The following is a 15,385-nucleotide window of genomic DNA, read 5'->3' as shown; positions in this document are numbered from 1 at the left end:
GCGGTATATGAAAACAGTACGGAAGAAAGCAGAAGGGGAATTATTTGCTTGTAGCATGAAAGAGACAGACTGATCACGAGCGAGCTTCGGCAATAGCGTATTGTGTTTTGTTTACAAACAAAACACAGTAGACTTCCAAGATGGTTGAAGAGTGGTTTTAGCAAGTTGGCCCACCTTAGGATATACTTCTAGGCGCCTTGAATCCCACTATGCGCAAATGTTTTCTGAAAGGGCCTAAAAATCATACACATTTTAAAAAAGACGGGTGGGTAATGTCGGGGACATAACCGGAGTGACGTAGGACTATACATAGGGGACAGCTTTTGTTAAATATATATTTTAAATATATTGTTTTATTTTCTTCTCCTACGTGAATACCTACCTATCTACCTGAAAAATGGATTAGTTTACTGTTTACTCTTTATGAATATGTTGATGGTTCTGAAAAGAACCTTTGGTGTTGTGTTTTTGTTATCACTTGATATTCTCATCTTGTTCGGTTAAACCTTCCTGTTTAGCTATTGCGTTTGCCACTCGCCACAGCTTTCACAGTTGGAAAATTTCTTCCCATCCAGCTTGTGACATGTTGTTCAGTAAATTACATTTAATGCGGCGTGCCGGAGAAACACTTTGCCACTCACTGAAACTAATTGTTGCCTTGATGAGCGCCGAACCGAAGCTGCTCTGCTCTTGATGCGGGTTTTCTGATTGTCGTGAGCAGCTTTGCAAGCCAACTCGAGCACTCCGACGGCCGAAACTCTATAATCGCTGTTAGGTATACTGGTGCTCCGGCACCAATCCGTTCGGCCTAGTTACCCTTGCGGAGCAATCAGTGAATGCGACCAACAGAGAACTGGAGACCTGCACGGTTCGAGTGAGACTTTGCCTTTCTCTTAACTTGTCCTCCTTTGTTACGTCCACGATGCCGATGCCGTACAACCACTCGGGTTTACGGTTTGAAAGAAAATAAGATATTTTTTTGGGGTCCGCGTGTTTTATACTCTAGCGCTACACACTCACAGGATAGAGACAAATCGGCAGACTCAGCCAGAGGGGCGAGTCCAACGAGACGAACGAATGAGCGTTAAAAGGGAGCGATGTCAAAAAAATACATTCATTACGATTTGTTCGCTCGTTGGATTCACATGCAGGCTAAAAAGGGTCCTTTTCAGGATCACAAAATTATCTTCAATCTAAAGAGTTTATTGTTTTGTTATCACTCGATATCCCCATCTTGTTCGGCTAAACCTTTCTGTTTAGCGATTGCATTTGCCACTCGCCACAGCTTTCACAGTTGGAAAATTTCTTCCCATCCAGCTTGTGACATATTTTACAGTAAATTACATTCAATGCGACGTGCCGAAGCGCCACTCAGTGTCGCATTGGAGGCGATTTTAATACCAGGGACAGACATACAGCTGTACTATCGTTGTACGTGTACAGCATTGTACAGGTACCATCGTAGCATGACAGACATACTTTGGTTGTACATTGCACCGCATGTCAAACTGACAATCAAAAATTCGACCAATTTTCACCACATGTTTCAATGAAAAAGTTTTTTATTTAGCGTCTGAACCATCAAACACAACAAACAATTTTCCAATCTGAGTTATCAATTCAAGAGAAAGTCAATGAAAAGAATATTTACCAAGTGTTTTGATTCGGTTTGTTCATGCTATCCACCACTGACCGTCTATGGCGCTGCGAACAGTACAACTGTAGCCATGTACAGCGGTAAAATAGGTCGGTACAGGTACAGCGATTGTACCGAGTTGCTTGCATGGTTCTAGCGCTGTACATGGTGACAGACATACAATTTTCGAAGTACAACGCTAGTACAGCTGTATGTCTGTCATAAGTATAACCTGTAATTGAACATTTGCGATGACAGTGGTACAGTGTCGATTTTCAATGTGGGGTCATAATTTGGATCTCTATGTTTACAAAAATGTCCAACTAAATAAGTCGCATTACATGGCCGTCCAATTAGCTAAATGTCGAACTAATTGTAAATTACTGTACTTTCAATCTGGAAACGATTTAAGAATTGGTGAAAATTGAATAATCAGGAAAGTCCCCAACTATCAATAAGCTCAGAACAACTGCCAAATTCACATACTCATCAGATCCTGGCAAACAAATTATGAAAAAATCAATTTGTGTTTTATTATTATTTTGGATATTGTTTTAGAAAGCATTGAACTGTATTTCCTAAACTCTTTTTTGGAAGGTCTAATGGCCCTGAAAAGCGCCGTGTTTTATGGAATGGTTCCAATTTAGAAAACTTAGTACTCGTGGTTTTCGAACATTTCGAACGCCCTCGATGCCGCCTTGTTCTGAATTTGCCACCAAAGCAGTTTGTATAAAGAACAAACTTTTTTCTTCTGCTACCTGATGCCGTTTTGCGATTGCGTTTGCCACTCGCCACTCTGCAACTGCTTGTTGTTGTCTTGATGTGTTCTGTTCTGAATGCGGTTTTTCTTATCGTCGCGAGCAGCTTTACCAGCCAACTTGATCACTTCGGCGGCCGAAACTATATAACGCCGGCTAGGTGGACTGGTGCACTGGTACTAACGCGCTCGGCCTAGCTACCCTTGCGGGGAACTCCAGATCAACACGGTTCGAGCGGGATTTTGCCTTTCCCTTCACTTTTCCTTCTTTACCATGTCCAGACATGGCTGCTTGGGTTGGTTTGTTGATGTGTTGTGATGCGAACCGATGTGGTGTACGGTTTGAATGAGAATGATCGTTACGGCAGCGGAGCGGGGATTTTTAAGCTGACTGGCTGGCTCGAGAATTACGCATGTGTGAGACTGCGACCAATGTTTCGTTAATTTTTTTCTTTTTCCTTTCCAATCGTGCTTCATTCTATTTCGCTGCTGCTCTGGTTGCCCGTTTTGGTCGGTACGATTTGAGGAGCACAAAATGAACCAATCAAAAATAGGCACATAGTGCATTTTGACAATGCTTGATATTTCACAATTATTCAATTATTTATCTCATGAAAAATGAAATGTTATTCGTTATGATAGATGCGTAGATATATTACCTATCAATTGATGCAAAAACCTTTGCGATCTATTGAGAAATGCTCGAGTTATAAGCGTTCCAAATATTGCATTTTTTCCTACTGGTTCAGTGCCTAGATTTCCATTTCACCCCCTATATCTTCCGGTTAGACGTAGTCCTACGTCAAAAGAACACTGACACTTGTAAGAAGAAAAAAAACAGCGAAATGTCAGTCTGTGTGTTCTGCAAGGGGTGAAAAATTTCATCAATCAAGGCTGATAAAATAAAACTCGAAGATCTTTATTTTCTTAAAACTATTTCTATTCATATCATCCAATAAATGTTGTTCTAGTGGATTGAGTAGTGCTGCAGTGGTTTGCTTGATCAGTAGGGAAACGCAAACGGAAAATGAGGGTTTCATCTCGTCTATTATTTTGTACTGGATGGATGGTAAAATTTGATGGTGGCAGGATGGAGCAAAAGTGGAGAAGAAATTATCTGTTATTGGGGAGTTTATTTTTACTGCTGCTGCTTGCGTTGACCGTTCAGGCCAATGCCGGGACAGACCCGTACAAGATACTCGGGGTACAAAAGCATGCCACCCTCCAGGACATCCGAAAGGCGTACAAACAGCTGGCGAAGGAGTGGTAAGAAAATGAGTTCGGAGAAAATCGATTATGTTTGTGGAGCGAGTGCGAGTGTTGATTATTTTGTGACATGCATGTTTTTTTTCTCCGAAAGGCACCCGGACAAATCCTCCCACCCGGAGGCGGAAGCTAAGTTCGTTGAGATCAAACAGGCCTACGAGCTGTTATCGGATACAGAACGACGAACGGCTTACGATTCGTACGGCATAACCAACGAGGATGCACATCTGTACAGGGAGCGACCGGACTACAGCAGCTATGGCCGCTTCCCGGATCCTTTCGAACAGTTCTTCGGGCATAATTTTAACTTCCACGATCAGGACATAAGTCTGTTCCACAGATTGTCGATCACGACCAAATACTACGAGACTAACATAATCCCCAAGAGTCGCCACACGCCTCAGCTTCTGATGTTCTACTCGGATTGGTGCTTCTTCTGTATGAAGGCGGCGAATTCATTCAAGAAGACGATAGATATGCTGGAACCGTATGGAGTTAATTTCGCCACCATAAATGCTGGCCACGAAAATCTACTGATCAGGAAAGTGGGTGTACATTCGGTGCCCTGCATAATTATGGTACTTGACGGGCACAACTATGTGTACAAGGACAGTATTTACAACACGCAACGGATAGTGGATTTCATAAGACAAAAATTGCCCTACGGATTGTTACCTACGGTGGACGACAGTTCGATCGATAAATTTCTCCAAGGTTGGGAGGACAATCGTGTCAGAGCTCTAGTGGTTGAGCCGAAGACGCAGCCCCGGTTGCGTTATCTGATCACGGCGTTCCACTTCCGGGAACGAGTTGCCTTCGGGTTCGTTCAAATCAATTCGAAGAAAATGACTCACATTCAGGAGCGATTCAAGGTGCACCCATCGATCGATACATTGCTGATTTTCAACGAAGATACGAGTCGTCCGGTTGCCTCGATTGCGATGTCGGACATCCCAACATCGACGTTGAACAATATTATATCGGTGAATAAGTATTTGGCTTTGCCACGGCTATCGTCACAGTCCATGCTCGAGGGGGTGTGTCCAGCCGAGTGGAATCGACCGCGCAAGCGGTTGTGCGTGGTGTTGATTACCGAGAACACTTCAACGCACGACGAGGCCCGACTAGCGATGCGTCGAATGGCACTGGAGTCCACTTACAGTCCGGATCGGGTCCGGTATGCGTATATCTACCGGGAGAAACAGACAGAGTTTATTAGTGCGCTAACAGAGCACAGTAACCTGGAGGAAACCGTACTGAAGGTGGTGATTATCTGGAGAAGAGATACCAAGCACATTAAGTATGAGTGGGTGCACGAGGCCACTCTCGAAACGTTGGACCGCAGTCTGGAGAACGAAACCCACGAGATGACGTACAACACGACCAAACAGAAACTAGACGGGGCGATTCAACGATTGTTGCGATCTTCGGAAGCGCTGGTTTACGAAGCGGAAGTGAAGGTAAACTTAATGAGTTGATAGTAGGTTTAGGCCGAATTTGCTGAAATATTATTTTATTACAGGATCTGCTAGACGAACATGCCCAAGGATTGATAATTCGTATTCTGAAGAAGATTTTGCTGGTGTTCGATTTCTTGTCCGATAACGTAGGTCAGGAACATATCCTGCCAGCTCTGTCGGTAGTGGGTACGATCGCGTTCATACTGGTAGCCGGTTATCTGATGTCCTATCTGGTCAGGGTCGAAGAGGAGAGCATCCAGAGGAAAAAGAACGCTGGCGCCGACGGAAAAAATGGTAACGAATTGTTAATCTTCGATCTGTAGAACTCGTTCCTATTGGTTTGATTCGTACAGGTAAGGTAACAAACTATGTTCCGGAGCTGAGATTACACGAGCTACGGGCTGAAAAATACAACGGACTCGTGCGACTGCTGAAACCCGGTTGCCGGACAATTGTGCTGCTCACCGATCTGCAATCACGGAACAAACTGATACCGGCGTTCCACAAAGCCGTGTGGCCTTATAGGAAGTATGGTCACTTAAAGGCCAACACAATTACTTTCTAACGTGCTGTTGTTTCTTGGTTGCAGAAACAAAACCCTAATGTTCGCCCACATGTTGATCGAGAAGGGCATCGGCTGGTACGCGGAGTTGCTCCGGCTGTCCCTTTCCGAGTCACGTGAGATGAAAATTAATCCGAGAAACTGCATCGGGACGGTTATCGCACTGAATGGACACCGAAAGTATTTCTGTATGTACCATGCCAAGCATCCGGAATCGAATCGGGGCGCGAAGGTGAGTGAGAAATTTGATTCGTATTAAGGATAGGGCAATCATTTTTCGTCAGTTGTTCGAAACCACCAGACGTACAGTTGTTTGCGTTTGTAGTATCGTTAGAATGATACTTTTATAGGCTTCGTGAAGTTGGTGATTTGTTTGTTTTTCACCCAAGCAATATTGTGAATATCGCGGGTAATCCGTAGTGTGGATAATTATCTGAATCTCTTCTGAATCATTTAACATGGCATATGACCTCACAAGACAGATTGACTGGAAACAATATGCGAACGTGATTGCTGTAACCATCAATTCCAGAGATGGTTTATCTCCTTGGGAAGAGTATAATTTCATTTCTCGTATGATCTATGACAGCGGAGTTCGCGCTCAAACGAAACCTATCCCAGTCTCCAACATATGTCGAAGGCCTCTCAATCCATGGTGGGATAGCCAGTGTTCTAAGCTTTATGTAGACAAATCGAATATTTTGGCGTTGGCGGTAAATTACTGCACTTTATCAAGAACTTCGCCACGCCTGGTAACATCAGCTCCCGAGTTTTCCACGAGGAGACGGGTTGAATCTGTTGAAAACTAATTCCAAAACGTACCGGAGCAACAGCAGAAAGATCCGGCTACGGGTGGCCAAAATAATTATTAGCAGTCGCCTCACCTATGGCCCCGAACTGTCGTGTTTAGCTGGAGACAAGCTCTTAAAAACACTGGCACCGATCTACAACAAAACACTATGGACTGTCTGCGACCTCCTGTCATCAACACCAGCTGCCTCTGTATGCGCTGAAATTCGAGAAACTCCTTTCGATGTAATCATATACTCGGCCAGGACTACCAGTTTCTTGTTGAAGACCAACGTTAGGAGGAAGACCCACCTGACTGCCCTTAGCAATACGACCCTGCAGCGGGTGGCGCATTCCAACCTCCCCTCGATGGCAAAACAATCCTGGTTAGGTGTTAACGACTTGAGGTTCCCAACTGACCTCGTCGAGAACGGTGTGAAGAACAACTTCCGAGGCGGAGCGAGCTCGGCCGGTCTGCTAAAATACTCCAAGGATATCATAGCAGAAAAATACAGTCTCCACGAGATTAGATTCGGACGGCTCAAAAGGACCATCAGGAGTTGGGTTTGAGGTGAGCAATGGTAATAATAGTTCGATTTCCATTCAAGGAACTCGCGGACGTCTGCCACGTTCTCTCGGCCGAGGTGACCGACGACCACAATTTCATCTCCCAAGCCACTGTCGTCTCCTATTCGATGAGCGCATTTGATGCCATCGGTGCGGTCATGTCCAAACGTCCATGGGTACTGCCTATCAGGTAGCACATATTGCCCGACACTGTGCTCATATGGGTCCCCGGACACAACAACATTGCAGGGGATGGAGCGAAGCGACCTTTTTCATTAGGAAGGTGCCGCTTGATGACGTGAAGTTGTGGATCACCAACTCTTTCCGCATCTTTTGAACCGAAAGGTGGTTCACAGAGAGAGGACAGTTCCTCAAAAAAGTCAAGGGCTCGATTGTCAGGTTCGACGGCGTAAAAAGAATGAGAGAACAACGAGTTCTGTCCAGACTGAAGACCGGTCATTGCTATGTCTCACACGGATTTAATAGAGGACCTTTCCATTTACTCTGCGACCCTGCCAAATTCACAACTCCGACGAACACTTCCTGTGTGATTACCAGATATGCGGTTTTCTGATAATAAAACAATGCCGAACTATTCAAGATCTAGCGTCATAACAATCGATCAGCCAAGAAGAACCTTGTTGCTTCCCCTCCACGATGGAAGGGAATAAGAACACTTCAGCATCTACAACGGATTCCTCTCCACTGGCCTGGAGACATGGTCCGAGGACATCCTTGTCATCTGGTCCAGCAAGCAAACAGCAAGCTTTTTTGTTAAGATGTGTTTTACAGGTGGATTCATCTGTGTTTATTTTTTTTTTCATAAACGTGGAAACGAATGAAAGCGAAGAATATTTTCATTGATGAATTTTTAATTTTGCACGAAAGGTATGTTTCGATTTCGTTCTCGTGCGAAAAAAATGTTCGAGATATACCACAAGATAGGTGTGATCTTGATTCCGATTTTCCCTCTTGCTTCTCTTTTGCTCTCCTTTCTTGGAAATTCTGCTCCAGGATCGGAAAGAATTAAGTTCAACTTGCGGAAAAACTCCTTGATGTGGCAAAACATCGCTTGTTGAATTTATTTAATCAGTTTTCAGAGCATAATATTGTTCCGGATGATTGGAGATAAGTACGAGTTGTAGGGTTCCCGGAATAAATCGCCACAGAAAACGACTGCAACAGAAACCACCGCTTATAAAATGTGTAGTAGGCTATAAATATTGTGGCGCGGTATTGTATTTCAAAACAAGAATTAACCGGGCAAACGTATCGCCCCAGGCAAACGTAACGCCCCGGGCAGACGTATACCGTCCGACGCTCGCTAGAGCTCGGTCGGACATTGCTAAAGGATCGTATCCTATGTTTCAAACTAACCGGGCAATCAGTGGATCCCAGGTTTGCGTGCGAGACACCGCCGCTTCCGACGGCGCTCACTTGCCATAAAATACAAATGATTCACACTAGCTATCTTATTTCTTCTGATAATTTATATTTGTGTGTTCTGGCAAAACCATAACTAATCGAAAAATTGGCAACCAATAGTTACGCTTGACTGTAGAAATTTCAGTCGATATCTTTCATCGACCTATCAACCGCTATATTTGTTGAATTCCTTAGCAAAGTGGCTAGCAGCATTGTGCACTGTTGTTATCAATTTACAAAGTGTAAACGATTGAAAATCTCCGAAAGCAATAAAACTGAAGGGTACAGGTACACCGCTCTGATTTTTAGCTTGTTGATATCTTTTCATTGCAAATTCAATAAGTTATTGCCAAAATAAATATGGCTGGAACAAGGATACCCATATTTCTACTTGTTTCGTATTCCACTCAACAGATTTCATTTGCTATAAAGGGTGTGTCACATCAAATTGCATCACAGAAAAAACGCTGTAGAAATTTAATTTTTAGGAATTATATCTTCAGCTTTCGCTTATAATCAGATAAGAGTGTATAGATCACGTTGGCCATGCTTCACTGTCAATTTTTCGTAAATTTGGAAAAATGTCGTCGAACGAAAAAGAGCGTCGTGAATTAATCCTGTGCACTCATTTCGAGAATCCGGAGTTGTCACATCGGGACATCGGTAAGATGCTGGGAATCGTCCAATCCACGGTCAGCAGAGTACTAAAACGATACTTCGAGAACCTAACCATCGACCGGAAGGTGAAGAACGGCAAAAATGGATGCTCCGTCAGTGAAAAAGATCACAAGCGCGTAGTTAAGCAGTTTAGACGTGATCCGAGAAGTTCGGTCCGGGATGTCGCCAATAAGCTGAATTTGTCAAGTTCATTCGTCCAGCGGACCAAGCAGCGGGAGGGCCTGCGTACATACAAGGTTCAGAAGGCTCCTAACCGCGACGAAAGGCAAAACATGGTGGGGAAGACGCGAGCCCGGAAGCTGTACACCGAAATGCTGACGAAGCCGCATTGCCTGGTAATGGACGACGAAACCTACGTCAAAGCTGACTTTCGTCAGCTGCCGGGCCTGTTGTTCTTCTCCGCAGAGGACAAATTCAGCGTTCCGGAGGAGATTCGCAAGCAGAAACTATCCAAGTTTGCCAAAAAGTACATGGTGTGGCAAGCGATCTGCTCTTGCGGAAAGCGGAGCGCCCCCTTCGTGATAACCGGCACGGTAAACGGGCAGGTTTACCTTAAGGAGTGCCTACAGAAGCGCTTACTACCACTATTGAAGCAGCACGAGGGCCCGACCATCTTCTGGCCGGATCTCGCTTCGTGCCACTATTCAAAGGACGTGTTGGAGTGGTACGAAGCCAACGGGGTCACCTTCGTGCCAAAGAAAATGAACCCGCCCAACGCGCCGGAGATTCGCCCAATAGAGAAATATTGGGCGATTATGATGCAGGCCCTCCGGAAGAACCCAAAAGTTGTCAAATCGGAGGCGGACTTCAAGAGAAAATGGATTTCTGTTAAAAAAAAAACTACAACCTGACGTTGTACAGAACCTTATGGACGGGGTAAAGAGGAAGGTGCGAGCATACGGGCTTGGGCTCGAAGTATGAATAAAAAGAAAATGCCAAAAGTTGTTTAATAGTTTTTATTTTACTGTCTAAAATTTTCAAAAGGATCGGTCTACTGGTCGAATTTCTACAGCGTTTTTTCCGTGATGCAATTTGATGTGACACACCCTTTATTACGATGAATAAAACAAACGCCGGTCAGAAACGCATGCAATAGGATAGGTCGAAAATAGCAGACGCTGTGGAAATGGTGAGAACCGGATTTCTCTTCGAAAGACGGCCAAATTGCACGGAATTTCGTATTCAACACTGTGCGAGAAGGCCTTGGGAAAGTATTCCAAACCACGTCCTGGAAAAGCAACCGTTCTCGATGCCACAGAAGGACGAATAGTTGAATGGCTGTTAGCTAAAGTAAAAGCTGGATTCTCCGTGAACACAAAGAGGTTACTGCTAAGCGTAGCACATTAAGTGAGAAAATCAGCTCGTTCCAATTCATTTAAAAACGGGAATGGATCAATAGGTTCAAGCGGAATCAACGGGTGCCAAGCGTACTGTCAAAGCATCGTGCAGCTGTTTCCAACCATAAAAATATGGAGCTGGTTTCACGAAATCCATGAGTATTTAGAGGAAGAAGCGCTGTGTTTGTGTTTAAATTTCAGCAGTACTTCCAATACCTATAAAGGAACTGGTTTTAGATGGTTCCGACAAAAAAAAACGCACATGCAAAGGTAGTTAACACCGATCGAGTATCTTTCACTGCACTGTTTTGTGGAAACGCAGCCGTGCCACTAGCGCAACGTTGATGCTATTTCCGTTCGAATCCAGGATGCCAGAAGAGATTTGGCAGATATTGGCAGAAAGCTGGGCCGCAGCAAGAACGGGATCGGGTTGGATGTCCCTGATTGTTCCTGTTTCTCAAGGATGTTTTCCACCAGCAGAAAATATCGTTCCCTATTACTCTCTTTCAAAATGGACATAAGACACATGTTTTTTATGAAACGGTGCTGCCATGCAAGAAAAAAAACAATCCTGGTTTGTCTTCCACAAATTAAATCATTTAGCTACTGAACGTCAATTTTTCCGGGCCACTCAAAAGCTGTGGATGGAATGATGAACCTACAATCGGCATTGATCAACGGTTTCCGGTTCACAAACGTTAAATATTGCCTTAGCTGAGCGGTATATCAGTACTTCACGGTATATGGTAATAAAAATATAGTTAAGAATTTGGCTCCTTAAAACTCATATAACTAAGCCTGTAAAAATAAACGAACTATAAAAAAAGCGATAGGACAAGCATTTCGCCAACCATTAATCCTATCCTTTCTGTCTTCCAGCGCATGATGAAGATGACCCGACAGTTGAGCACGATGCCTTCGGATCCGGAAGCCGGAGCATTCCTAGGCATGGATACATCCGACTCGGAAACCAGTATCTCCGACATTTCCGAGCCGAAAATTCTCCTGGAGGAAAACCTGTTGGACGGTCTGCCTAACTGGTTGGATCGCCTCTTCGAGGGTACCACCCATCGGTATTATATCAACTACTGGCCGGACTTTACCTCGAAATAAGAGATTATTTGGAGCAAGTTTCATAGTTTTGTCTCGGGCAGGTGAGTATCGAAGCCAATAGCGAGACGATTTTTGTTTTTGTTTGTAAGAAATAACACGCCCTACCGTTGACAATTGATCTGAGATCTCTCTAAAGACATGGGCAACCAAATTTGTTCATTTGTGTTTTCTGCCTCTTTTTTTTCTGTCAATATTTTTTATGTAGAACTACAATGGTCATAAGGTTAAATACGATATATTTGTTAGTAGAATAAGTTATTTATTTTATAACGTGTATAGGAATCGTTAGTCTTGTTCAATCTCCAGCGCAGTAACATTAAACAATCTAGTCAAATTTAAAATTAATAATAACAAAACAAATAGCATCATTGATTAGCGCAGTATGCAACAGTTTGTTCTTTAATGGGAAAAAAGAGACATTAGAACTGTAAAATATTAGCAAAACAAACTAGAATAATCAGAATTACACGACATTGGAATCCTTTTCTCTTCCTCAATATCGTTCGTAATAGTTGCACAGCGAGCAAGCGCCATTTGCTTCTCTTTTGATAATCCAATTTTGTAGAAGAAACTTGCCTTCATACAAAGTGCTTCAAATTTTTCCCGAGCCCCCTCCAACCGAGAACAGTGACCCAGTGGTATGGAAGACTGCAGTGGAAGCATTTTTTCGAATAGAAGAGAATAGCATAACAACCAACAAATACCAAATAATAGTACTGTAGTCAATCATCTTCTCAACTGGGAAAGGTAAACGAACAAACAATGCACTGAGGGATGAAGACAACTGTTGGAATCGAATAAAATAGTGAATTGATCCACGGAAAGGCCAAAATAAGTACCTTTCCAGTTCGAGGGACGATTGTTAGAGGCTAAAGACAACAGATTAAGGCTAAAATACACAAACTATTAAAATGTTCGGAGCTACTTTCACAAAAGACGAACTCTCGTATGCAAGTGTTTTACGTAACTGTTAACGAAAGAAATTCCCAATAATATTAATAATAATATTCGTGCTAATAGCTAGTTTAGTTCTTCTCTCGGTTAAATACTGGCATAATACTTGATACAGACTTTGGATGAAGCGTAACCAACGTCACCTTGATTTTCTTCAAAGCCTTGAAATTTGAACTTCGGCTAGATCCACTCCAGCGCCGGTAATGAGATATACTTGGTATCGAGCAGAGAAAAAATCATCGGGTAGCTCTGTGTATCAATTTCCGAACTATAGAAACATTGAGCCCTATTAAAGAAATCGAGGCGATAAGAAGTTTGCTCGTTAGCCCCATTTTGTTATTATAGATACCAAGCAAATCGATAGCATCGACAGAGTGATAGCAATCGGCGCAAGTGTCATAAATTTTCGAGTTGTTGGTTCGCTTGGTGCATATCTTCAGAGAATTATTTTGGGCCCTATTATAGAAATCGAGGTGATAAGAGTTTTGCTCGTTAGCTCTGTTTTACTATTATAGAAATCGAGCAATTCGATAGCACCGAGCGAGTGATAGCTATCGATGCAAGTGTCAGAACTTTTCGAGTTGTTTGGTTCGCTTGTTGCATATCTTCAGAGAACTATTTTGTTTTGGTTTGCGTCCCTGATATTTTCCTTTGGGAAACATTTCAGAAACCCTTAGATATATGAAATTTTCAACACATGTTCGTTTGTTTTGATCAGTATTTGTTTTACGGTGCTGCCAGAATAGTCTTTACAAGGTAAGTGTACAATCCAGCATTATTTATATTAATCATGTTACAATTTGCAATGCAGAACTTACTTCCAGCGTATATTTCAGTGGCTGAAAATGAATGGACAGACAAATCACCAGCAGTTTGAACGACTCGATGAACCAATAAAAGCGAATGTAAACATTGCTCGAGGTTTTTGTGGAGGCAGTTCAAATTGAATCCCGGTTAAGGAAAATTGGGAGAAATTCAGTGAGGAACTTAATGCACTGAGACAATCAATGCGTCTTGGTTCAGAATGACAGAAAGTAAGTGTTTCTTCTATGATATGATGAACTTCTTCTATGATGAACTTCATAAGTAAGTTTTATTATTCTTTGAATTACTATCAACCGAATTTCCTACCTAAAAATTGCTTATTCTTGCTAGCGTACATTATTACGTGTTACTTTTGTCAGACATTTTCTTTTTCATTGCTATACTATACCAAACTTTCTATACCATATGCTAAAGCTGAAATGTTTTGCAAAACAATAATGATTTTTTATAAATTACAGATTTTTATTGACATGATGTGAAGGGTAAAGGAAACACTAGCACACAACAAGCGAGAATTTAGGGCCACAGGTGGTGGCCCAATACAATAAAGATATTGACGCCGCTACAACAAGAAGTCGACGCTAAAAGAGAATTACATGCAAAAAAAGTTGTTTTGCTAAAAAAGGGGAATTCATGTGTGACCCCCAGTGCTCCCTTGGCCGGGTGGTTAGCGTCATAACTAACATGCCGGGTGTTCGGGTTCGATTCCCGTTCTGGTCGGGGGAATTTTTCGTCAAAGAAATTTCCTCCGACTTGCACTGTGATCACGAGTATTCTAGAGCTTGCTACTCAGAATGCATTCAAGGCGTGTTATTTGGCATAGAAATCTCAACTAAGTACTAATAAAAATGACGCAAGTAATACTACGTTGAGACGGTGAAGTTCCTCTAGGAACGTTAGTGCCATTGAAGAAGAAGAGATGTGTGACCCCTTACGGAATTCCATAGATTGCAGTTGTGTAAAAAACATGGAAAAAATCATTATCTAATAATTATATTTTTTGTAAAGCAAATTATTCCATGATGTCGTTTTTATTACACATCCATGTATGCATTACGCCTATTAAGCTTCATTCGTCGAGGGAATATCAGTTTTCTCCAAAACATAACCATATTAAAACTTTTGGAAATATGGATATTTATAATTTTCATAGCAGATGTCTCAAAAAAAGATTTGGAATCCTTTCTATAGTGCTTCGTGAAACATTTCAAACTTGTTTCAAAATATTTCATCACAACCGCTGACATTCGGGCTTGCTAACGAATCGAGCAGTTTTCCTCGATTTCTATACTTCCGGATTTTACTCGGTGTGATAGTGATAATGATAGTATCGAATCCTCGATTCGATTTCTATAATAGGGCCCTTTGTTTTGGTTTGTGTCACTGATATTTTCCTTTGAGAAACATTTCAGAAACGCCTAAATATATGCAATCGCAACACATGCTCTTCTGAAAAAAAAACGTTGAGTACTACTGATCTATAAGAACACATTGGGCCCTATCATGAAGATTAGATCGATAAATTACTATCTATCACATCACAAATTACATTACTATGACATCGAGCAAAAGTTTGTTTTCTGAAAATCGAGATAATTTTATCGAATCCTATTTCATGCTCGAACTTCATGTGTTGTGTGTTGCATATATTTAAGCGTTTCTGAAATGTTTCCCAAAGAAAAATACCAGGAACGCAAACCAAAACAAACTGATTATAGTAGAATTTCGGAAGGTATGCAACAAGCAAAACAAACAACTCGTCAAATTATGCCAATTGCACCGATAGCTTTCACTCGGTCGATGCTATCGACTTTGCTTGGTATCTATAATAGCAAAATAGAGCTAACGAGCAAAATTTATATAGGCTCGATTTACACAATAGGACTCATCAAATATGCTTTCTAAATAATCAGTTACAATTGAAATTGATTATGTGATAAGGAAAATTAGATTTTTGGTAGTCGAATAGGATCGGGGCATTATCGGCTTTTTTTAGACTAATGCATCCTTCTCATT

General features: G+C 42.2%; 1 protein-coding gene across 1 annotated transcript; it reads left to right on the top strand.

The window, feature by feature from the left end:
• The first annotated feature begins 3,238 nt into the window (after positions 1 to 3,238).
• LOC129762433 (dnaJ homolog subfamily C member 16) lies at positions 3,239 to 12,539 on the top strand. The gene is made up of 6 exons (XM_055760670.1): positions 3,239 to 3,659; positions 3,754 to 5,119; positions 5,182 to 5,413; positions 5,473 to 5,647; positions 5,709 to 5,913; positions 11,357 to 12,539. The coding sequence occupies exons 1-6, from the start codon at positions 3,421 to 3,423 to the stop codon at positions 11,588 to 11,590; spliced, it is 2,451 nt and encodes an 816-aa protein (XP_055616645.1). The 5' UTR covers positions 3,239 to 3,420; the 3' UTR covers positions 11,591 to 12,539.
• Positions 12,540 to 15,385: the final 2,846 nt, after the last annotated feature.

Source organism: Toxorhynchites rutilus, chromosome 1, assembly GCF_029784135.1.
Source record: "Toxorhynchites rutilus septentrionalis strain SRP chromosome 1, ASM2978413v1, whole genome shotgun sequence".
Classification (NCBI taxonomy): domain Eukaryota; kingdom Metazoa; phylum Arthropoda; class Insecta; order Diptera; family Culicidae; genus Toxorhynchites; species Toxorhynchites rutilus.
Note: the sequence above shows the minus strand (reverse complement) of the source record. Positions and strands in the feature narration are given on the sequence as shown.